The sequence below is a fragment of the Myotis yumanensis genome, unplaced genomic scaffold (assembly GCF_028538775.1).
Source record: "Myotis yumanensis isolate MYYU_CA2020_CCGP unplaced genomic scaffold, mMyoYum1.0.hap1 SCAF_16, whole genome shotgun sequence".
Lineage (NCBI taxonomy): Eukaryota > Metazoa > Chordata > Mammalia > Chiroptera > Vespertilionidae > Myotis > Myotis yumanensis.
Window position 1 is genome coordinate 37,381,239 of NW_027223767.1, and position 17,069 is coordinate 37,398,307.

The window sequence follows — 17,069 nt, forward strand, 5'->3', positions numbered from 1 at the left end:
AAGACAACAGAACATAAACCACTTCGAGTTTACTTTGCCACAGAGCAACTTCTCCCTTCAGGTCCCTGGTCCCAGTGCCCCCGCCTCCCCCCACCCCCCCGCCCCGCTTACATCATCCATTTTAGTGGCCCTGGACCCCCAAGAGGAGGAAGGAAGGAATCAAGGTCATCAGGGAACATCGACACCCAAATGGATCCCTGTGGGGACTTCTAAAGGGGCTCTGCACACAGGGTTGGCCAAACCCAAGTGAATTTCCAGTTTAACAGCTGCATCAGAATAAAGTCAAACCACTCCGGGTCAGAAACACGCCCTGCCTGCCTGCCTGCCACCCGGACGCCCACAGACATATTCAGGCTGTGCTCAGAGGGTCTTCGGGGCTCATTCAGTGGTTTCCAAATCCTGTTCTGTGGAGCCCTAGCGGCTTCTGGAAGGCTCCTGCACCTCCAGGACCTAAGGGGTCAGGCTCTGCCCCCCCAACCCCGAAATCAGAACAGCTCTGGTTTCTCCGTTTATTTTTATCTACTTTACACATTCGATTTGTTTGAAGGACAGCATCCCATGTTAAACATTTTTGAAAAAACACCAAAAAACGAATCCTGGACCAAATGAGCCCCGGGATGCAAACAGCCTGCAGGTCCGATTCAGGCTGGTTTTGCCCTGAAGCTGCTGGAAGTGGCTTTAGCTGCCTCCCACCTGCCAGGGCCTCCCTCCGGCCTTGGAGAACTCACAGGAATGTGCCAGGGAAAGGGGAGGGAAGGGCGCGGACCCAGCAGCTTGTGGGTGTCCTGAGCTGCCCTCTGCACACACCAGGCTCACCGCAGAGCAGCCCCCACGGAGGCTCCCCTCCGTGTCTCCGCCTGCAGACAGGCCGCGCCTGCGCACTCAGGAGCCCTGCATCTCCACCCAGTCCCCCTGGTGCAGGATGTGCTGCAGCAGCCCGTTGACCACGTCCAGCGTCTCGTCCTTCTCCAGCACAATGTCATAGGAGGCCATGTAGCGCTCCCGCTGCTCCTCCACCTGCCGGGGAGGGGAGACGGAGGGTCCCTGCAATGCCCCGCCTTCTGCCCACTGCCGCTGCCTCTCAGGCACCTGGAGTTGGGGGAGGCGTGCGTTCAAGCCACAGATCCCCTAGAGGACTTCAAGGTCACAGGGCCTGCCTTTTGGAGACACAGATGGCAATGGGCACAGGTGGCCACAATAAACTCTGGGGTCAAGAGGACAGTAACAAGGATTAAAATTGAAAAGCCAGATGTCACCTCTAATCTACGTGGACTGGATTTCCACAGGCTCCAGCACGCGGGGAACTCAGGCACGTGCTGGCTGAGGGTAAGGACTAGGGGCCTTCCATCCGATACCACGCTGTGGCCCTCGATGACCGTCCTGTTTTCACCCGTCGGCCTCTGTTCTAGTATCTTTCTTCTCTACACTGGGAACCCCCATCCTAAAACCCGGACATCTGCCATCTCCATTAAGCCTGACAGGTATGATTTAGGAGGACGGCGATCAGCCCTGCCACTTCCTCAACTATGTCACCCGGGCCAGTTACTTACCCTCCTCGCCTGTTTCCTCGTCTGCAAAATGGTCTAACAGTCACTACCTCAAAGGCTGCTGTAAGGACTGAACGGGTTCATGTCCCTGCACATGGTGAGCACTCAGCCAGGGGGGGCTCCGGTGAGATGCCTGGCTTCACCCTGCCTCTGAACTCGCTCATCGCTGGCCGTCTCGTTTCCCTACGAGATTCGGAATCTTCTCCTGAAGAACAGGCCTTGTGTCTTACCTCTGTACCTCCAACACCGAGCGCAGTGTGCAGCACACAGAAGGTGCTCGGCTCGATAAGCACGTTCACGGAAACGGAAGGGGAAGCAGGCCGTGAAGGAGGAAGCCCTGGCCCCTACCCACCTTGTCATTCAGGAAGCCGATCTTGAGGATGTTCTCCACACCCGGGACCCCGTCGGCCATGGTGAGGTCCCCCATGGTGTCCCCCAGCAGGACGACGTTGGTTTTGCCCTGAAGCTGCTGGAAGTAACTGGAGTCCTTGCACACGGAGCTGTTCTTGTTGTATGTGTGTATGAGCTGGCCCTTGAATCCCTGTAGGAAACCCTAAAGGACCAAGAAGAGAGACCGACAGGAGGGCTACGGGGACCCGGCCAGCACCAGTTTACCACGGCCTCTGTCACAGAGACAAGGGAATTCTGAAAGCCACAGAAAACACCCAAACCTCATTGTCGTCTAAGCTAGGAGTCGGCAGTGTAGAGCCTGTGGGTCGAACTTGGCCTATTTTTATAAATGAAGTTTTGCTGGCACACAGCCATGCCCACTGGTTTACATCTTTCTGTGGCTGCTTTTCCGCACAGCGGAGCGGAGTAGTTGCCACAGAGGTCGTATAGCTCATCAAGCCACAGGTTATAACGTTTATAATCCCTGGTTTAGACTTTTAAACGATCAGGAGCCATCAAATATTGTTGGTCAGCCACTCCGGTGGAAGCGTGAAGCCTGTGATACAAGCACTGTTCAGGCCACGTGTGTGCCAAGCCTTCGCTGCGGGCCACGTCCTAACCACAGTTCAAAGGCACGGAGATTCCGGCCACTGGTTTTAAGGGGAAAAAGTTAGAACGTGGGTGAGTCGGAGCAGCCCACCCCTGGCCCTAGAAAAACAAGTCCAAGCCCTGGAGTAGCCAGGAGGGCGCGTGACCTTGACAGTGACATGGGGCCTGGCTGACCCCAGGGCAGAGAGCTGTTGGCCAAACACCAAAGAGCAGGTCCTTCAAAAGTAAGGGTCTTTAGAGGCATAAATAAACAGGTAAATACTGCCCGAGGACACAGAAGCCAGCACGCCTTCCGCTCCCTCTCCTCCCAGGCTGGGGTTACTGTTGGGGGTGAAGTGCCCTGGCTGGTGGTTCCCACCCCATGTCCATTCCCAGCCCAAACGAGATCTGGCTCACATCTTCGTCAAAATCCATGTAGTTGGACACAATGTGGATGTTGGGGTGGAACACTTTCATCTGCCGGATAATTTCCTCCAGGATGTCACCGATGCCCGCGGAGAAGATGAAGAGGGGGATGTTATTTTGGTAGAGGGTGTTGAAGAACGCCTTGTATCCCTCCCTGGAAAGAGATGAAGGAATTCTGAAATGGCACTGCCTCTGTTACTGCTCTGTATTTTCTACTTGGGTTATATATTTTTAGATTAAAAAAATTTTCAATTGAGGTATAAAAGACATAAAGTAAGTGGTTAAAGTGCACTAAAGTGTTCAGCTCAATTGATATTGACCTATGTATACACCCATGTCATTACCAACCAGATCAATCAATGTTCCCTCGTGTTCCTCCCAGTCAACGCCATCCTTCCCTATTTTGACTTCATATCACCACTGATTAGCTTTGCCTGTCCCTGAACGTCATATGAACAGGCTCATATTTTTTTGTTTTTGTTTCTGTACTACAATTGAACCCTGAGTAACACAGGGTAATAGAAAATCCACGTACAACCTGTGAGGCCCAAAAACCTTTGTGGGGATTGGTTCTAAGACCCCCATGGATACCAACATCCGAGGCTGCTCAAGGCCCTTATATAAAACGGCACGGCCCTGGCTGCGGTGGCTCAGCTGACCGGGCATCGTCCCACGCTTGGAAAGGTTGCTGGTTAGATTCCCGGTCAGGGCACATGCCCAGGTGTGGGCTCAGTTCCCAGTGTGGGGCGTGCAGGAGGCAGCCGATCAATGATTCTGTCATCATTGATGTTTCTCTCTCTCTCTCCCTCTCCCTTCCTCTCTGAAATAATAAACATATATTTTAAAAGTAAATAAGTAAAAATAAAATTTTAAAAATGGTGTAGAACAATACATACACTACCAGCAGACTGCTTCCTAGGCAGTACCCAAGGGTAGAAAGTTCTTTAGCCATAGCCAGAGAGGGAAAGCAAAACCTTCCCCACTTCATGGCGCTAGGTCTCTTCTAACTCCCAGCACCTAATTCCCCTCGCCCCTCTTCCAACCTCCTTTTGTTTGTTTTTTTAAATGAACCTAATCAACTTTTTTTAAAAAATATATTTTATTGATCCTTTACAGAGAGGAAGGGAGAAGGATAGAGAGCTAGAAACATCGATGAGAGAGAAACATCGACCAGCTGCCTCTCGCGCATCCCCTACTGGGGATGTGGCCGCAACCAAGGTACATGCCCTTGACCGGAATCGAACCTGGGACCCTTCAGTCTGCAGGCTGAAGCTCTATCCACTGAGCCAAACCGGGTAGGGCTTCCAGCCTCCTTTTGTGAGCAAACCAGTTTCAAATGTTCCCCAGAGCATGCAGCTTACCTAAGCATTGCGTTGGACTCTCTGACCACCTGGGCTATCTGAGACTTCTGAATCTTCTGCTGACACAGGAGATCGTGTGCTTTGGTCCACCTAGAAACAAACACCCCACAAACCCCCAATTCAGATCAGTAAAACGACTTTTCCCTTTTCAGGGCCGAGTCCTCTCTGGAAGGATTAACAATGGAGGTGGCCTCATCCGTCCGTTTCACAGAACCATTTCCTGGAGAACCCTGGCTGTCCTTAGAAAAGGAGGGAGCACCCGGCCCCCACGGCTCCGTTGGCTGGAGCTTCACCCTGTATACCTAAAGGCTGCAGTTTCGTTTCCCGGTCAGGGCACATACCTAGGTTGCGGGTTCGAGCCCCGGTCAGGGTATGTACAGAAAATAACCAGTGGAGCCTGGCTGGCGTGGCTCAGTAGATTGAGCATCGTCCCATGGACCAAGAGGTTCTGGGTTCGATTCCCGGTCAGGGCACATGCCTGGATTGTAGGCTCCATCCCCAGTAGGAGGTGTGCAGGAGGCAGCCGATAAATGTGTCTCTCTCATTGACGTTTCTCTCTCTCTCACCCTTCCTCCCTATTTAAAAATCAATAAGCAACACAAGTGAGAGACAAGAGGCAGGTGAGTTAACTGCTGAAGTCAAAGCTCTTCTGAACCCCTTCCTCCGGGAGCCCCTTGGAGAACTGGGGCTCTGTGCAGTGGTACTGGTTTCTATAGGAAGGTTGTCTCCCCAAAGCACTGACTCCCCCACACCAAGGGGCTTCTAACTCACTCGAGGACGCCTGGTGGGCCACCGCGCAGCAGCGGTCACAGGCAGCTCCAGGTGTGTCTGGACAATTTGTTCTACTAGTTGGGCCTGTGGCATTCAGTTAAGCGTCCAGTAAGGTAAGGAAGTCTGTATCTCATCAGAGCTCAGGAAAACCAGGCCCCCTCCTGGACCAGACCCCCGCAAGGGCCAGGGGCTTTCACCACCACTCACCACTCCACCATATGAGGTGACTTCTCTTTGGCGGTCCGGCGTGGGTCAATCTCAATTGGGTAATATTGGTGAAGGAGCGCTTTCAGCTGGGCACCCAAAGGAAGAGAAAAGCCATTAGTCCCTCAGGTTTTTCCCAGTCAAGTCCTACTCTCCAGCACAAGAAGAAAAATCAGCCCAGTGGGCGTGGCTCAGTGGTTGATCTGTGATTTATGAACCAGGAGGTCACGGTTTGATTCCTGGTCGGGGCACATGCCCAGGTTGCGGGCTCAATCCCCAGTAGGGGGGATGTAGGAGGCAGCTGATCCATGATTCTCTCTCATTGATGTTTCTATCTCTCCCTCTCCCTTCCTCTCTGAAATCAATAATGAAAAAAAAGTGTATGTGTGTGTGTGTATATATGTGTGTGTGTGTGTGTGTATATGAAGGGTTAAATGCAAAGATCGTACACTGACCAAGACAGAAAGCTCCTGCCCTGACAGATTTGGCTCAGTGGATAGAGTTTTGGCCTGCAGACTGAAGGGTCCCAGGTTCAATTCCATTCAAGGGCACGTGCCTGGGTTGCAGGTTCAATCCCCAGTATGGGGTGTGCAGGATGCAGCCAATGATTCTCCCTCATCATTGATGTTTCTATCTCTCTCCCTTTCCCTTTCTCTCTGAAATCAATAAAAACATATTTGAAAAATAATAACTAAATAAATGCCCTAGCACAGCGGTCAACCTTCTGGACCTCACGGACCACTGGTTGGCAATCGCTGCCCTAGTTGGTTTTGCTCAGTGGTTGGAGTGTCGGCCCGTAGATTGAAGGGTCATGGGTTCGATTCTGGTCAAGAGCAGATGCCTTGGTTGCAGGCTGGATCCCCAACCCCGGTCAGGGCATGTGCTGGAAGCAACCAATCAATGTGTCTTTCTCACATCAAGATTTCTCTCGCTGTCTTTCCCCCTCCCTTCCATTCTCTCTGAAAATCAATGGGGAAAAATATCCTTGGGTGAGGATTAACAAAAAAAAGAAGAAAAAGATTTCATATATAAACTTTGCTTTATTCATTTTTTCAGGAGCCCATCAACACCAAAAAATTTAGTTTTCTCCAGTTTCTTTATCCGAGAGAGGACAATCAAACCTAGTGGGCGCAGCTTTCTGGAAGTTGATAAATCAGGTATTCAAGGAACCAAAAAAAGTGACTTGCTAGCCCAGCCAGAGTGGCTCAGTTGGTTGGGTGTAATCCTGTGCCCCGAAAGGTTGCCGGTTTGATTACCAGTCAGGGCACGTACCTGGGCTGTGGGTTCGACCCCTGGTCAGTTTCTCTGTAGAATCTGTATCTCTGTCAGGGCACATATGTAAGGCAACCAAGAAACGTTTCTCTCTCACATCGATGCACTGTGTCTCTCTCTCCCCCTTCCTCTCTCTAAGCATGTACTAAGGTGAAGATTAAGAAAAAAAGTGACTTGCTAAAAGCTACCAGTGGTGGAACCTACCTTAAACTAAAAGTGGCATCCCAAAAGACAGGTTTTAGAAATATAAGAACAAGCCCTAACCGGTTTGGCTCAGTGGATAGAGCGTCGGCCTGCGGACTGAAGGGTCCCAGGTTCGATTCCGGTCAAGGGCATGTACCTTGGTTTCGGGCACATCCCCAGTAGGGGGTGTGCAGGAGGCAACTGATCAATGTTTCTCTCTCATCGATGTCTCTAACTCTTTATCCTTCTCCCTTTCTCTCTGTAAAAATCAATAAAATATTTTTTAAAAAAAAGAAATATAAGAACAATCTATAATCCACTGCCCAGCTTTTGTTTGTTTTTTTCATGAATTTCAGGTAAACAACCAATAATTATTAATAAACTTTAATAAATATGTTTTTATTTTTTTTTTTATTTTTTTTTAGAGAAAGAGAGAGGAAAACATCAATGAGAGAGAAACATTGATCAGCTGCCTCCTGCATGACCCCTCCTGGGAGCAAGCCCACAACCTAGGCATGTGCCTTGCCTGGAATCAAACCAGTGACCTCTTGGTACATGGGATGGCGCGCAACCAGCTGAGTCACACCGGCTGGGCTCTACTGCCCATCTTAATCCTGACAGAGTACTGGGAGAGCTAATCGATACGACAGACCCACAGACTACTTCGTACGCGATTTGGTGACTTTCATACAGTAGGGGAACTAAACGATGTGGCTCTTCAGCAGAAAGAGCTCAGCAACCTACAGAGAAACGTGCCGTTAGCACGGCTCTGCTCTGGCAAAGAGGGCCCTGACAGGAAGAACACGGGATGAAATAAATGAACTCCAAAGCTACAGAGGGATCGCTTTAGAATATTTGTATGTATCTTATGGAAAGAGGAGTGGCTGTGTACTGACATTAATTCAGATGTCTTGCTCAACACCGGGTGCCTTACCAAGAAAATGATCAACAAGGAGAGAGCAAAATGTAGTGGGAAGAGTCTGGGACAGAATCTGATCTACGGGAAGCCAAGCTCTGTGTCCTGCTGTGTGTCCTGGGGTACGTTGCTCTACTCTCCAAACCTGCTTTCTCATCTGTTAGGTGGAGACAATAATGGTTCTAGTCCCCTCTTGAAGTTGTGGGGTTAAATAACAGCGAAGTCTCTTGTAAACTCTATAGCTAACTGTGAGCATCATGTCCATACTCCAACTATCAACTGTCATACTGAGACAGGCCAGGAAGCCAGGACAAGTGGAATAGGGAACAGACAGCTGAACAAACTGAAGAGCAATTTACAGCAGAAACAGAAGGTGGCCTCCCTAGAGATAACATCTAGGCCTCAGTTATATTTCAGCTCCAGACCCAGAAAAGCAGCAAAACCAGGGGGGTGGGGACACCAGGACCAGCTGCAATAATGAACAGGCGCCCTGCCTGACACTGATCAGCGACCCTGAAGGAGCACACCCAGAAAAGTGATGAATATTCTGCTGAAACCCTCCCTAAGATTCCTGCCTACAAGAGAGAGATAAAAGGACCCAGTGCCAGGAGCCCTCAGGCTGCCACTCCCGCCCTCCCTCCCCCTTCTTGCAACCAGGGCAGCAATGGGCAGCAGCAGTTCATCCCGGGCAAACCCCCTGAACCTCCCCAAGGCCCCCTTTTCTCTGACTTCTTTGTGAGCCAAGCAGCCCAGCCTAGGCTCATTTCCCCAGCCCCTCCTTGTTTCACTGTTCCCGCTTTCATAAATGTCCTTAAAATCCACCTGCACTGCCCTAACCGGTTTGGCTCAGCGGATAGAGCGTCGCCCTGCAGACTCAAGGGTCCCAGGTTCGATTACGGTCAAGGGCATGTACCTTGGTTGCGGGCACATCCCCAGTAGGGGGCGTGCAAGAGGCAGCTGATCGATGTTTCATCCCCAGTAGGGGGCGTGCAAGAGGCAGCTGATCGATGTTTCTCTCTCATTGATGTTTCTAACTCTCTATCCCTCTCCCCTCCTCTCTGTAAAAAATCAATAAAATATATTTTTAAAAAAATCCACCTGCACTCATGTTGTGAAATTTTTCCTGCACTAAGTCAAGAACCCACACACTCTTGGCTGGCCCTGCCAGGAACAATATGTCGTGGCCAACAAGGAAAGGCTATGCCAGTGTATCAAAAGTAGGTCCACCTGAGCGAGAAAGAACAACAAAAAATTCTCACTTAATCGTCTAGGTCTATTTGGGGCTCTTTGGTCCTAAGCAAGAGCCATATGAAGTAACAGGGGACAGCAATCCTGAGCGACGAAGGGGCTTCGCTCACCTTTTCCCGGCACTCCTCACTGATGATCTTGCTGTTATCCAGGATATCTGCAAAAACACAAAGCTCCCTTCACTCGCCCCTTAGAAGCCATCATCGTGTCAAGCCCAACAAAGCAAGCTAGTACGTGACTTACTGTAGGAAGAAGGGCATGGCTTTCCGTTATAGGCAAACCTGCTCAAGGTCCTGTCAAAATCAGAAATGACCTAAAACGCAAAAGAGAGATGATGCCTAGATGGGCTCCTTCTGGGGCGGCCCTGCGTCAGCCTGGAGGAGGAGGGTGGAAGTCCCCGGGCTCAGCGTCCAGACTATGGGCAAAGCCCTGGGGGGTCAGGGCGGGCTACCGGGGGAGGGAAGGACTAATCCCAGTCGGTCCAGCGCTAACCCTGGGGAGGCCCACCCTTGGGGGGGGGGGGGCGGGGGCGGGTGCTAAAGAATCACGATCCCGTTGGCTCTTTCAATAGCACCCATCTCTGTGCCCTGGCCCGTCCTTTAGGACCCATCTCCACATCTGCAATATCCTGGGGAGCCCACTGCGCTGCGCTGGGCTGGGCTGGGATGGAGAAGGGGCCCCAGGGCCTGGTGTGGTGCTTTCTGTCTCATCAGAGGCAGCAGCACGACCTCACAGAGAATTTGGGGCAGGTGGGCTCCTCCCCAAACAGGCGAAACAGCCGGGTCATTTCCAGGGGCTGAGGGCTTGCAGGTGCCGCAACCACGCGGGAAGGCACACGGGCAGGGCGCCCCCCGGCCCCCCTCCCGCCTCCCGCCCCCCGCCCCCCGCGCCAGCCCGACCTCGCCCGGCGGTACCTGTAAGCGGTCTCGCCCGCCCCTGCGGAGGGCGCCCACGATCTCCTGCACCCGCCCGGGCTGCCGCATCAGCACCGTGGCCTTCATCAGGGGGCTCACCTGTCCCGAGACCCGAGAGAACGGCTGACCCCGGCACCGCGCGGGGCCGAGGGGAGCGGGGGGTGGAGCGGGGGCTCCGGCCGGGCTGGGGGCGCCTACTGGCCGGGGCGGAGCCAGGCGCCCCGCTGGAGGCCTCGGCGCGCCCGGGGGGTCGGGGCCCGCGCGTCGCGGGCCGGTCCCTCCCGCCTCACCTCCTCCGCCATGGTGCTCGCAGCCGCAGCCGCACCGGCCCCGCGCCGGGTGCCCGCCCCGCCGCCGCACTGCGCAGGCTCGTCCCCGCCCCGGACCGGGATCGCAGCGGGCGGGGCCTGGGAGGCCGGCGGGCCCGGGGGCGCTGCGCCCCGCGCTGGGGAAGACCCTTTGGGGGCTCTGTGTGGAGGAGGGTGACGGTCCCAAGGGGTTGGGGTGACTGGAGCAAACCCCCAGCAAGCGTGGTCGCTTCGGGCTTCGTTTGCAGAGGAAAGGGCCGCAGGATGGAGGGGGGTGCAGGAGCCCACGGCGGGTGCGGTTGAACACCCAGAAGGCGTTTCTGGGCCCGCGCCTCACAGAAGGTGCTGAGTGTCTACCTCGTGTCCGGACCGCAGGAGGGGCCTGGACAGCTGGGCCAGAATGACAGCTCATCATGTTGCTTCTCCCTTCTGCCTCCTCTGGCCTGGTTTCCATGAACGCGGTGTCTGGGGCCAGTGCGGAGCTGTGGAAGGAGGCAGATGGATGCCCCAGGGATGCCAAGCGGGCAACAGGAACCTGAGCTAATAAAAACCCTTACATGGTGTTGGTGGTCGCGGTCCTGGTGTGTGTGGGGGGGGGGGGGGGGGGAGGAAGGAGGACAGGGACCTTAGACGTCATAGGGTTGCCCGACTAAGCCTAAGGGGGAACTGGGCGCATTTCAGACAGCTTGTTCACTTCATGTTCCCCAGCCCACCAGCTTAAGTTTGGGGACACTGTCAAAGCCCTGGGCTCCCATAGCCTGGGTCCTTCCTCCTCTGAAGAGGCACAGCTAGGGCCAGACCCTCTTCTCTGGTTTCCCATTGGAGAGAATTCCAGAACCTGAGAGCACAATCCTGAGAGTGATCTCACTCAGGCCCAGGATTCTGGAACTTGGGCTGCCTGATGGACCCTACATGAAAGATGTAGTAGGGAAAAGGAGCGACAGCTGGCTGAAGGGGCCCCCCACAACCCTCCCCGACACCCTCGGAGAACAGCCTCCCTCGGCTGGTCCCAGGGTGCCATGGAGATGGAGAACAAGGCGGCCTCCACACGTTTCCACCAACCTCACATGGAGAGGAAGATGAGTGCGATGACCTGTGAGATCTTCAACGAGCTTAGGCTAGAGGGCAAGCTCTGCGACGTGGTCATCAAGGTCAATGGCTTTGAGTTCAATGCCCACAAGAACATCCTCTGTAGCTGCAGTTCCTACTTTAGGTACAACAGGGTTGCCGGGCTAAGCCTGAGGGGGAATTGGGTGCATTTCAGACGTGGTTCATCTCATGGTTCCCACCCCACCGTCTTAAGCTGAGGGACACTGTCCCAGCACGGGGCTCCTCTGTCATCTGAAGAGGCACAACTAGGGCCAGATTCCCTTCCCCCTGATTTTCAATTGGATCTCAACCAACTCTTGGTGGGCCCGCTGCTTTTTCCCTTTGATTCTCACTCTAACCAACCTTTGGGAAAGTTGAGCATCCATACGGGGTTTCCTACTTAAACCTAGATAATAATGCCACTTCGGCCACCCCTATCCTCCTACCCCCCTATCCCGTAGAGACGAGCGTGAACAGGGTGATAAATTATCAAGGATTGAGGGGATAGGAAGGGGGATGGATGCAGGGGAAGAACCACATAAATATTTATCAGGAGGAAAAAGGGGAGGGGTGTGTGGTTTGTGTCCAAACCATTGTAACCCAAGAAATGGAAGGGCTATTTTGTTCATGAGCTGAAAATGTTTGGGTAATCAATTCCAATCAAGGTATAATAAATGTGTCCCACCTGTTGCTAAAAATTCTCATGGTGATCTATAGCAGGGTCTATAAAAAGACCAGCTAGCACACACTTTAAGCTTTGCAGGCCGTATAGTCTCTGTCACATGCAACTACTCCACTCTGCCTCTATAGTGGGAAAGCAGCCGTAGACAATACTAAATGAAAGGACACTGAAATTTGAATTTCATTTTTACCCCATTTAAAAATGTAAACAGCATTCTTACCTCGTGGGCAGTACAAAAAGAAGGCGTGGGTGGAATCTGGCTTGGAGGCTGTATTTACAGTCCCCTGCTCTAGAGAAGAATTTTATCTTTAAGCCCATAGTCCCTGAGACCTCCTAGAAGAAGGAAGCACAATATATTATGGAAGTGAATTCTGTCTTGTTCAGTACCTAGCTACAGAGTGGAATAGCAGTCGCTTATTTATTCAATAATTATTTATTTTAGTGCCTGTTTTGTGACCAGTGCTATAGTGGGTATTGGAAATAAAACAATGAGTAAAGAGGTAAACATTCCTGTTCTCATGAAGCTTACCTTCTGGTAGGGGGAAGAGGCATTAAATAAAGAAACTACATATCAGATTGTAAGTGTAAGGAAAAAAAAGGTAGGTAGCGTGGATGGCAATTTTAAATGGGGTTATCACTTTGCTGACAAAGTTATATTTGAGCAAAGACTGCGAGGGGATGAAGGAGTGAGAGAGAGAGAGAGAGATCTGGGCAGAATTCCAGGCAGAAGGAACAGCAGGTAGAGCCCAAAGGCGGAAGCATCTCTGATGTAGTCAAGGAACGCAAGGCGAACAGGGCTGAAACAGAGGGGAAGGCGGGAGGAACTACCGTCAGAGAGCTGTGACTGGCCCAGATCTCACGGGACTTCGGTAGATAATAATGCCACTTCAGCCACCCTGGAAGCACTTTGTATTTTACTCCAAGAAGAGAAGTCAATGGAAGGTTTTAAGAGGAACACTGGTGGTATAGATAAGACTAAATTCTGGAGGTGTCAAGAGCAAATCAGTTAGGCCCATGGTCGGCAAACTGCGGCTTGAGAGCCACATGTGGCTCTTTGGCCCCTTGAATGTGGCTCTTCCTAAGCCTTAGGAGTACCCTAATTAAGTTAATAACAATGTACCTACCTATATAGTTTAAGTTTAAAAAATTTGGCTCTCAAAAGAAATTTCAATCGTTGTACTGTTGATATTTGGCTCTGTTGACTAATGAGTTTGCCAACTGTTAGGCGGTTACTCCCAATCTAGGCAAGAGACCGTGGTGGCTTGGACCAAGGAGGTAGCGATAGAATTGATTAGATTATGGCTATGTGTTGAAGATTCCTTGCATTTGGTGGGCAATGGGGTTGAGACAGAAGAGACCTGGGTCTTACACCGAGCTCTAGATCCCGATTTTTCCATCCACAAAATGGGAAAAGGATATCGTTATCATGAGGATAAGAGTGACCAAAATCAAAGCTCTTGGGAAGGTTCTCTCGCCCACTGTGTAAGGCAGCCTGCCCTGCCCCTCTCCTTCCTCCCGCCCACTTATTTTCAATGCACTCTTTGGAAAGTGTCCAAACTCTCCACAACAAAAAGTGGGGAGAACATGGCAAACTGGAGAGAGATGTTTCAGTGATGGCTCGTTCCTCCCCTTTCTACAGAGCTTTGTTTACAAGTGGCTGGAACAACACTGAAAAGAAGGTATACAACATTCCTGGCATCTCCCCCGACATGATGAAACTGATTATTGAATATGCGTATACCAGGACCGTCCCCATCACACCCGACAACGTGGAGAAGCTGCTGGCTGCTGCGGACCAATTTAACATCATGGGCATCGTGAGGGGCTGCTGCGAGTTCCTCAAGTCAGAGCTGTGTCTGGATAATTGTATCGGCATCTGCAAGTTCACAGACTACTACTACTGCCCGGAGCTCAGGCAGAGGGCCTACATGTTCATCCTGCACAACTTCGAGGAGATGGTCAAAGTCTCGGCCGAGTTTTTGGAGCTCTCAGTCACTGAACTGAAGGATATCATTGAGAAAGATGAGCTGAACGTCAAACAAGAAGACGCTGTATTTGAGGCCATTTTAAAATGGATTGCTCATGACTCCCAAAACAGGAAGCAGCATATTTCAGTTTTGCTCCCCAAGGTCAAGTTTAATTTTTTTTTTTTTGTAGGATGCTTAATTGACCACTTTTGATTCATTTATCCCAGTCGGGTTGTCCTGAGAGCTATATTCAGATGTTTGACAGATTCCAGGGCTGTATTTACATATATTTGTAGAGAAGGCATCTCCTACTAGTTTCTGGAATCTTGCAATTTTCTTTACCCTTGGCATGGCTAGTTCCTTTGATCCCAGTTATATTATTATATTTATTTTTCTTTTTTAGAGAGAGGCAGGGAGAGAAGCATCAATGTGCGTCGGTTGCCTCCTGCTCACACAACGACCGGGGATAGTATCTGCAACCTGGGTGTATGCCCTGGCCGGGAATCGAACCAGCCACTGTTTGGTGTCTGGGACGATGCTCCAACCAACAGTCACACCAGCCAGGGCATTTTGCCACCCCTCCACGCCCGCCCCTGTTTTAGTCTTTGACCAAAATTCTCCCTGACTTTGGGGGAAGGAGAGGGCAAGGCCTTCAAAAGAATTCTAGAGTCTTCTTTTTACCTTTGTCCATTCTGAGTTTCCCCAAACCCAAGAGAGAAACTGGAGTTGTAGCCATTTGATGTTAATTTGTGTTATTTTACATACAGAGACAGATATTCATTCACAGAAAAATTACTTCAACTTTTTTTTTTTATCTAGTAGCATAGTTTGGTGGTCAAGGAATGAGCTAGTTTTCTGATCATTTTCTAGCTCCTTCTCAGGATCCAAATGTATACCACCTCTTAAAAACAGATATTTAAAGTGTTTAAGTTGTAAATTTCAAAACAAAACAAAATATGACCCCACTTCAATTCAAAGGCAGGCTGTAAACCAAGGGGCTAAGGGGTTTTTCAGGCCTCCTCACCTCACTTTAAATGACTTGCTGCATTTCCTCCTTAGGTTCGCCTGGCCCTAATGCATGCCGAGTACTTCATGAACAATGTTAAGATGAATGACTACGTCAAAGACAGTGAGGAATGCAAGCCAGTCATCATTAATGCCCTAAAGGCCATGTATGACCTAAACATGAATGGACCCTCTAATTCTGACTTCACCAACCCACTCACCAGGCCCCGCCTACCCTATGCCATCCTATTTGCAATTGGTGGCTGGAGTGGTGGGAGCCCCACCAATGCCATTGAGGCATATGATGCTCGGGCAGACAGATGGGTGAATGTCACTTGTGAAGAAGAAAGTCCCCGTGCCTACCACGGGGCAGCCTATTTGAAAGGCTACGTTTATATCATTGGGGGGTTCGATAGTGTAGACTATTTCAATAGTGTTAAACGTTTTGACCCAGTCAAGAAAACTTGGCACCAGGTAGCCCCGATGCACTCCAGACGTTGCTATGTCAGCGTGACAGTCCTCAGCAACTTCATCTATGCCATGGGAGGATTTGATGGCTACGTGCGTCTCAACACTGCTGAACGTTACGAGCCAGAGACCAATCAATGGACACTCATTGCCCCCATGCATGAACAGAGGAGTGACGCGAGTGCCACAACACTCTACGGAAAGGTAAAAAAAACTGGGGGGGTGGGGGGGGGGCCGGGATGTAAAAGCAAACAAGCCCAGGAATAATGCTCTTCCTTTTGGGGGGTGGATGGAAAACAGAAATGGCAGTATCTGGCAGTTCAAACTCCATCAAATGACTAAGTGACCCTTTGTAACTATCTTTTCTTACTTATTCTGACTCATGAATCTCTTCCCCTGGCTGAGTTTTTATTTGTATCCTTTCACTGTAATAAACTCTGAGAGTATAACCACAAAAAAAGTAAAAATAAATAAAAAGCAATAGATGTACATGTGGAAAAAAGAAACTCAGAGTGCCCCTGGCTAGTGGCTCGGTTGGTTGTAGCATTGTCCCGATGCGCCAGGGTTCTGGGCTTGATCCCTGGTCAGGGCACATACAAGGGTCAACCAACGAGTGCATGAATGGGTGGAGCAGCGGGTTGATGTTTCTCTCCCTCCCTCCATCCTCTCGCTCTAAAACCAACTTAAAAAAATAAACTCAGAGTACACAGACTGGTATAAAAGTGCCCCCCACATACCATATACATACCTTTTCATACTCCAGAGGTAACTATTTTAATAATCTTGAACTGTCTTCACACAGGTCTACATATGTGGTGGGTTCAACGGAAATGAATGCCTGTTTACAGCAGAAGTGTACAACACTGAGAGTAATCAGTGGACAGTCATAGCACCCATGAGAAGCAGGAGGAGTGGAATAGGCGTAATTGCTTATGGAGAACACGTGTATGCGGTGAGTTTATCGTGTACCACAACAAAAATGATTCCCCTCCATTTTCTATTATACAACCACTGGTAAGCATTTGAAAAGGTTTTGTTCCATGGAACAGTGGAAGAGGGAGGTATGAAATCACTAGTCCTCCCCTTAGAGGGCCTCCTAGGTGAACGGAATCAGTGGCTAACAGTAAATCATGTTCCCGTTGCTGTCCACAGGTAGGCGGCTTTGATGGAGCTAATCGACTTAGGAGTGCAGAAGCCTACAGCCCAGTGGCTAACACTTGGCGCACGATCCCCACTATGTTTAATCCTCGTAGCAATTTCGGCATCGAGGTGGTAGACGACCTCTTGTTTGTGGTGGGTGGCTTTAATGGCTTTACCACCACCTTTAATGTTGAGTGCTATGATGAAAAGACCGACGAGTGGTATGATGCCCATGACATGAGTATATATCGCAGTGCTCTGAGCTGCTGTGTGGTACCAGGGCTGGCCAATGTTGGGGAATATGCAGCTAGAAGGGACAACTTCACAGGATTAGCACTGCGAGATGAAGTAAAGTACTCCGCTTCAACAAGTACCTTACCTGTATGAGCCTCTTCATTTAGCTAATAAAAAGTCTAAGCAATAAGAATTAATTCTTTTTTAAAATAAATGCAGTGTTTAAACTTGTAAGAGTACTGGAAAATGTTCACCATAAGGGAGCCAAGGGTTGGACGAATGAGGGAGTAAAAGGGTTCAAGGAAGAAAGCAATTATATTCAACAGTACATACTTAAAAGGAAAAACTACACAATG

The 17,069-nt window shown here is 50.5% G+C and overlaps 2 protein-coding genes across 3 annotated transcripts; one reads left to right on the plus strand and one right to left on the minus strand.

Moving 5' to 3' along the window:
- Positions 1-495: 495 nt before the first annotated feature.
- Positions 496-10,160, minus strand: NT5C3B (5'-nucleotidase, cytosolic IIIB). Of its 2 annotated transcripts, none has more exons than XM_070393783.1 (9): positions 10,111-10,160; positions 9,821-9,919; positions 9,150-9,219; positions 9,017-9,063; positions 5,291-5,376; positions 4,313-4,402; positions 2,943-3,105; positions 1,900-2,100; positions 496-1,017 (listed from the first exon to the last, which is right to left on the minus strand). In XM_070393783.1, the coding sequence occupies exons 1-9, from the start codon at positions 10,120-10,122 to the stop codon at positions 883-885; spliced, it is 903 nt and encodes a 300-aa protein (XP_070249884.1). In that variant the 5' UTR covers positions 10,123-10,160; the 3' UTR covers positions 496-882. The 2 variants fall into 2 exon arrangements, with proteins under 2 accessions (XP_070249884.1, XP_070249885.1); XM_070393784.1 differs by lacking the exon at positions 496-1,017 and adding an exon at positions 1,178-1,752.
- A 987-nt stretch (positions 10,161-11,147) lies between these two features.
- On the plus strand, positions 11,148-16,866 carry KLHL10 (kelch like family member 10). Its single transcript, XM_070394369.1, has 5 exons — positions 11,148-11,341; positions 13,539-14,028; positions 14,926-15,543; positions 16,142-16,291; positions 16,492-16,866. The coding sequence occupies exons 1-5, from the start codon at positions 11,148-11,150 to the stop codon at positions 16,864-16,866; spliced, it is 1,827 nt and encodes a 608-aa protein (XP_070250470.1).
- The last annotated feature ends 203 nt before the right edge of the window (positions 16,867-17,069 follow it).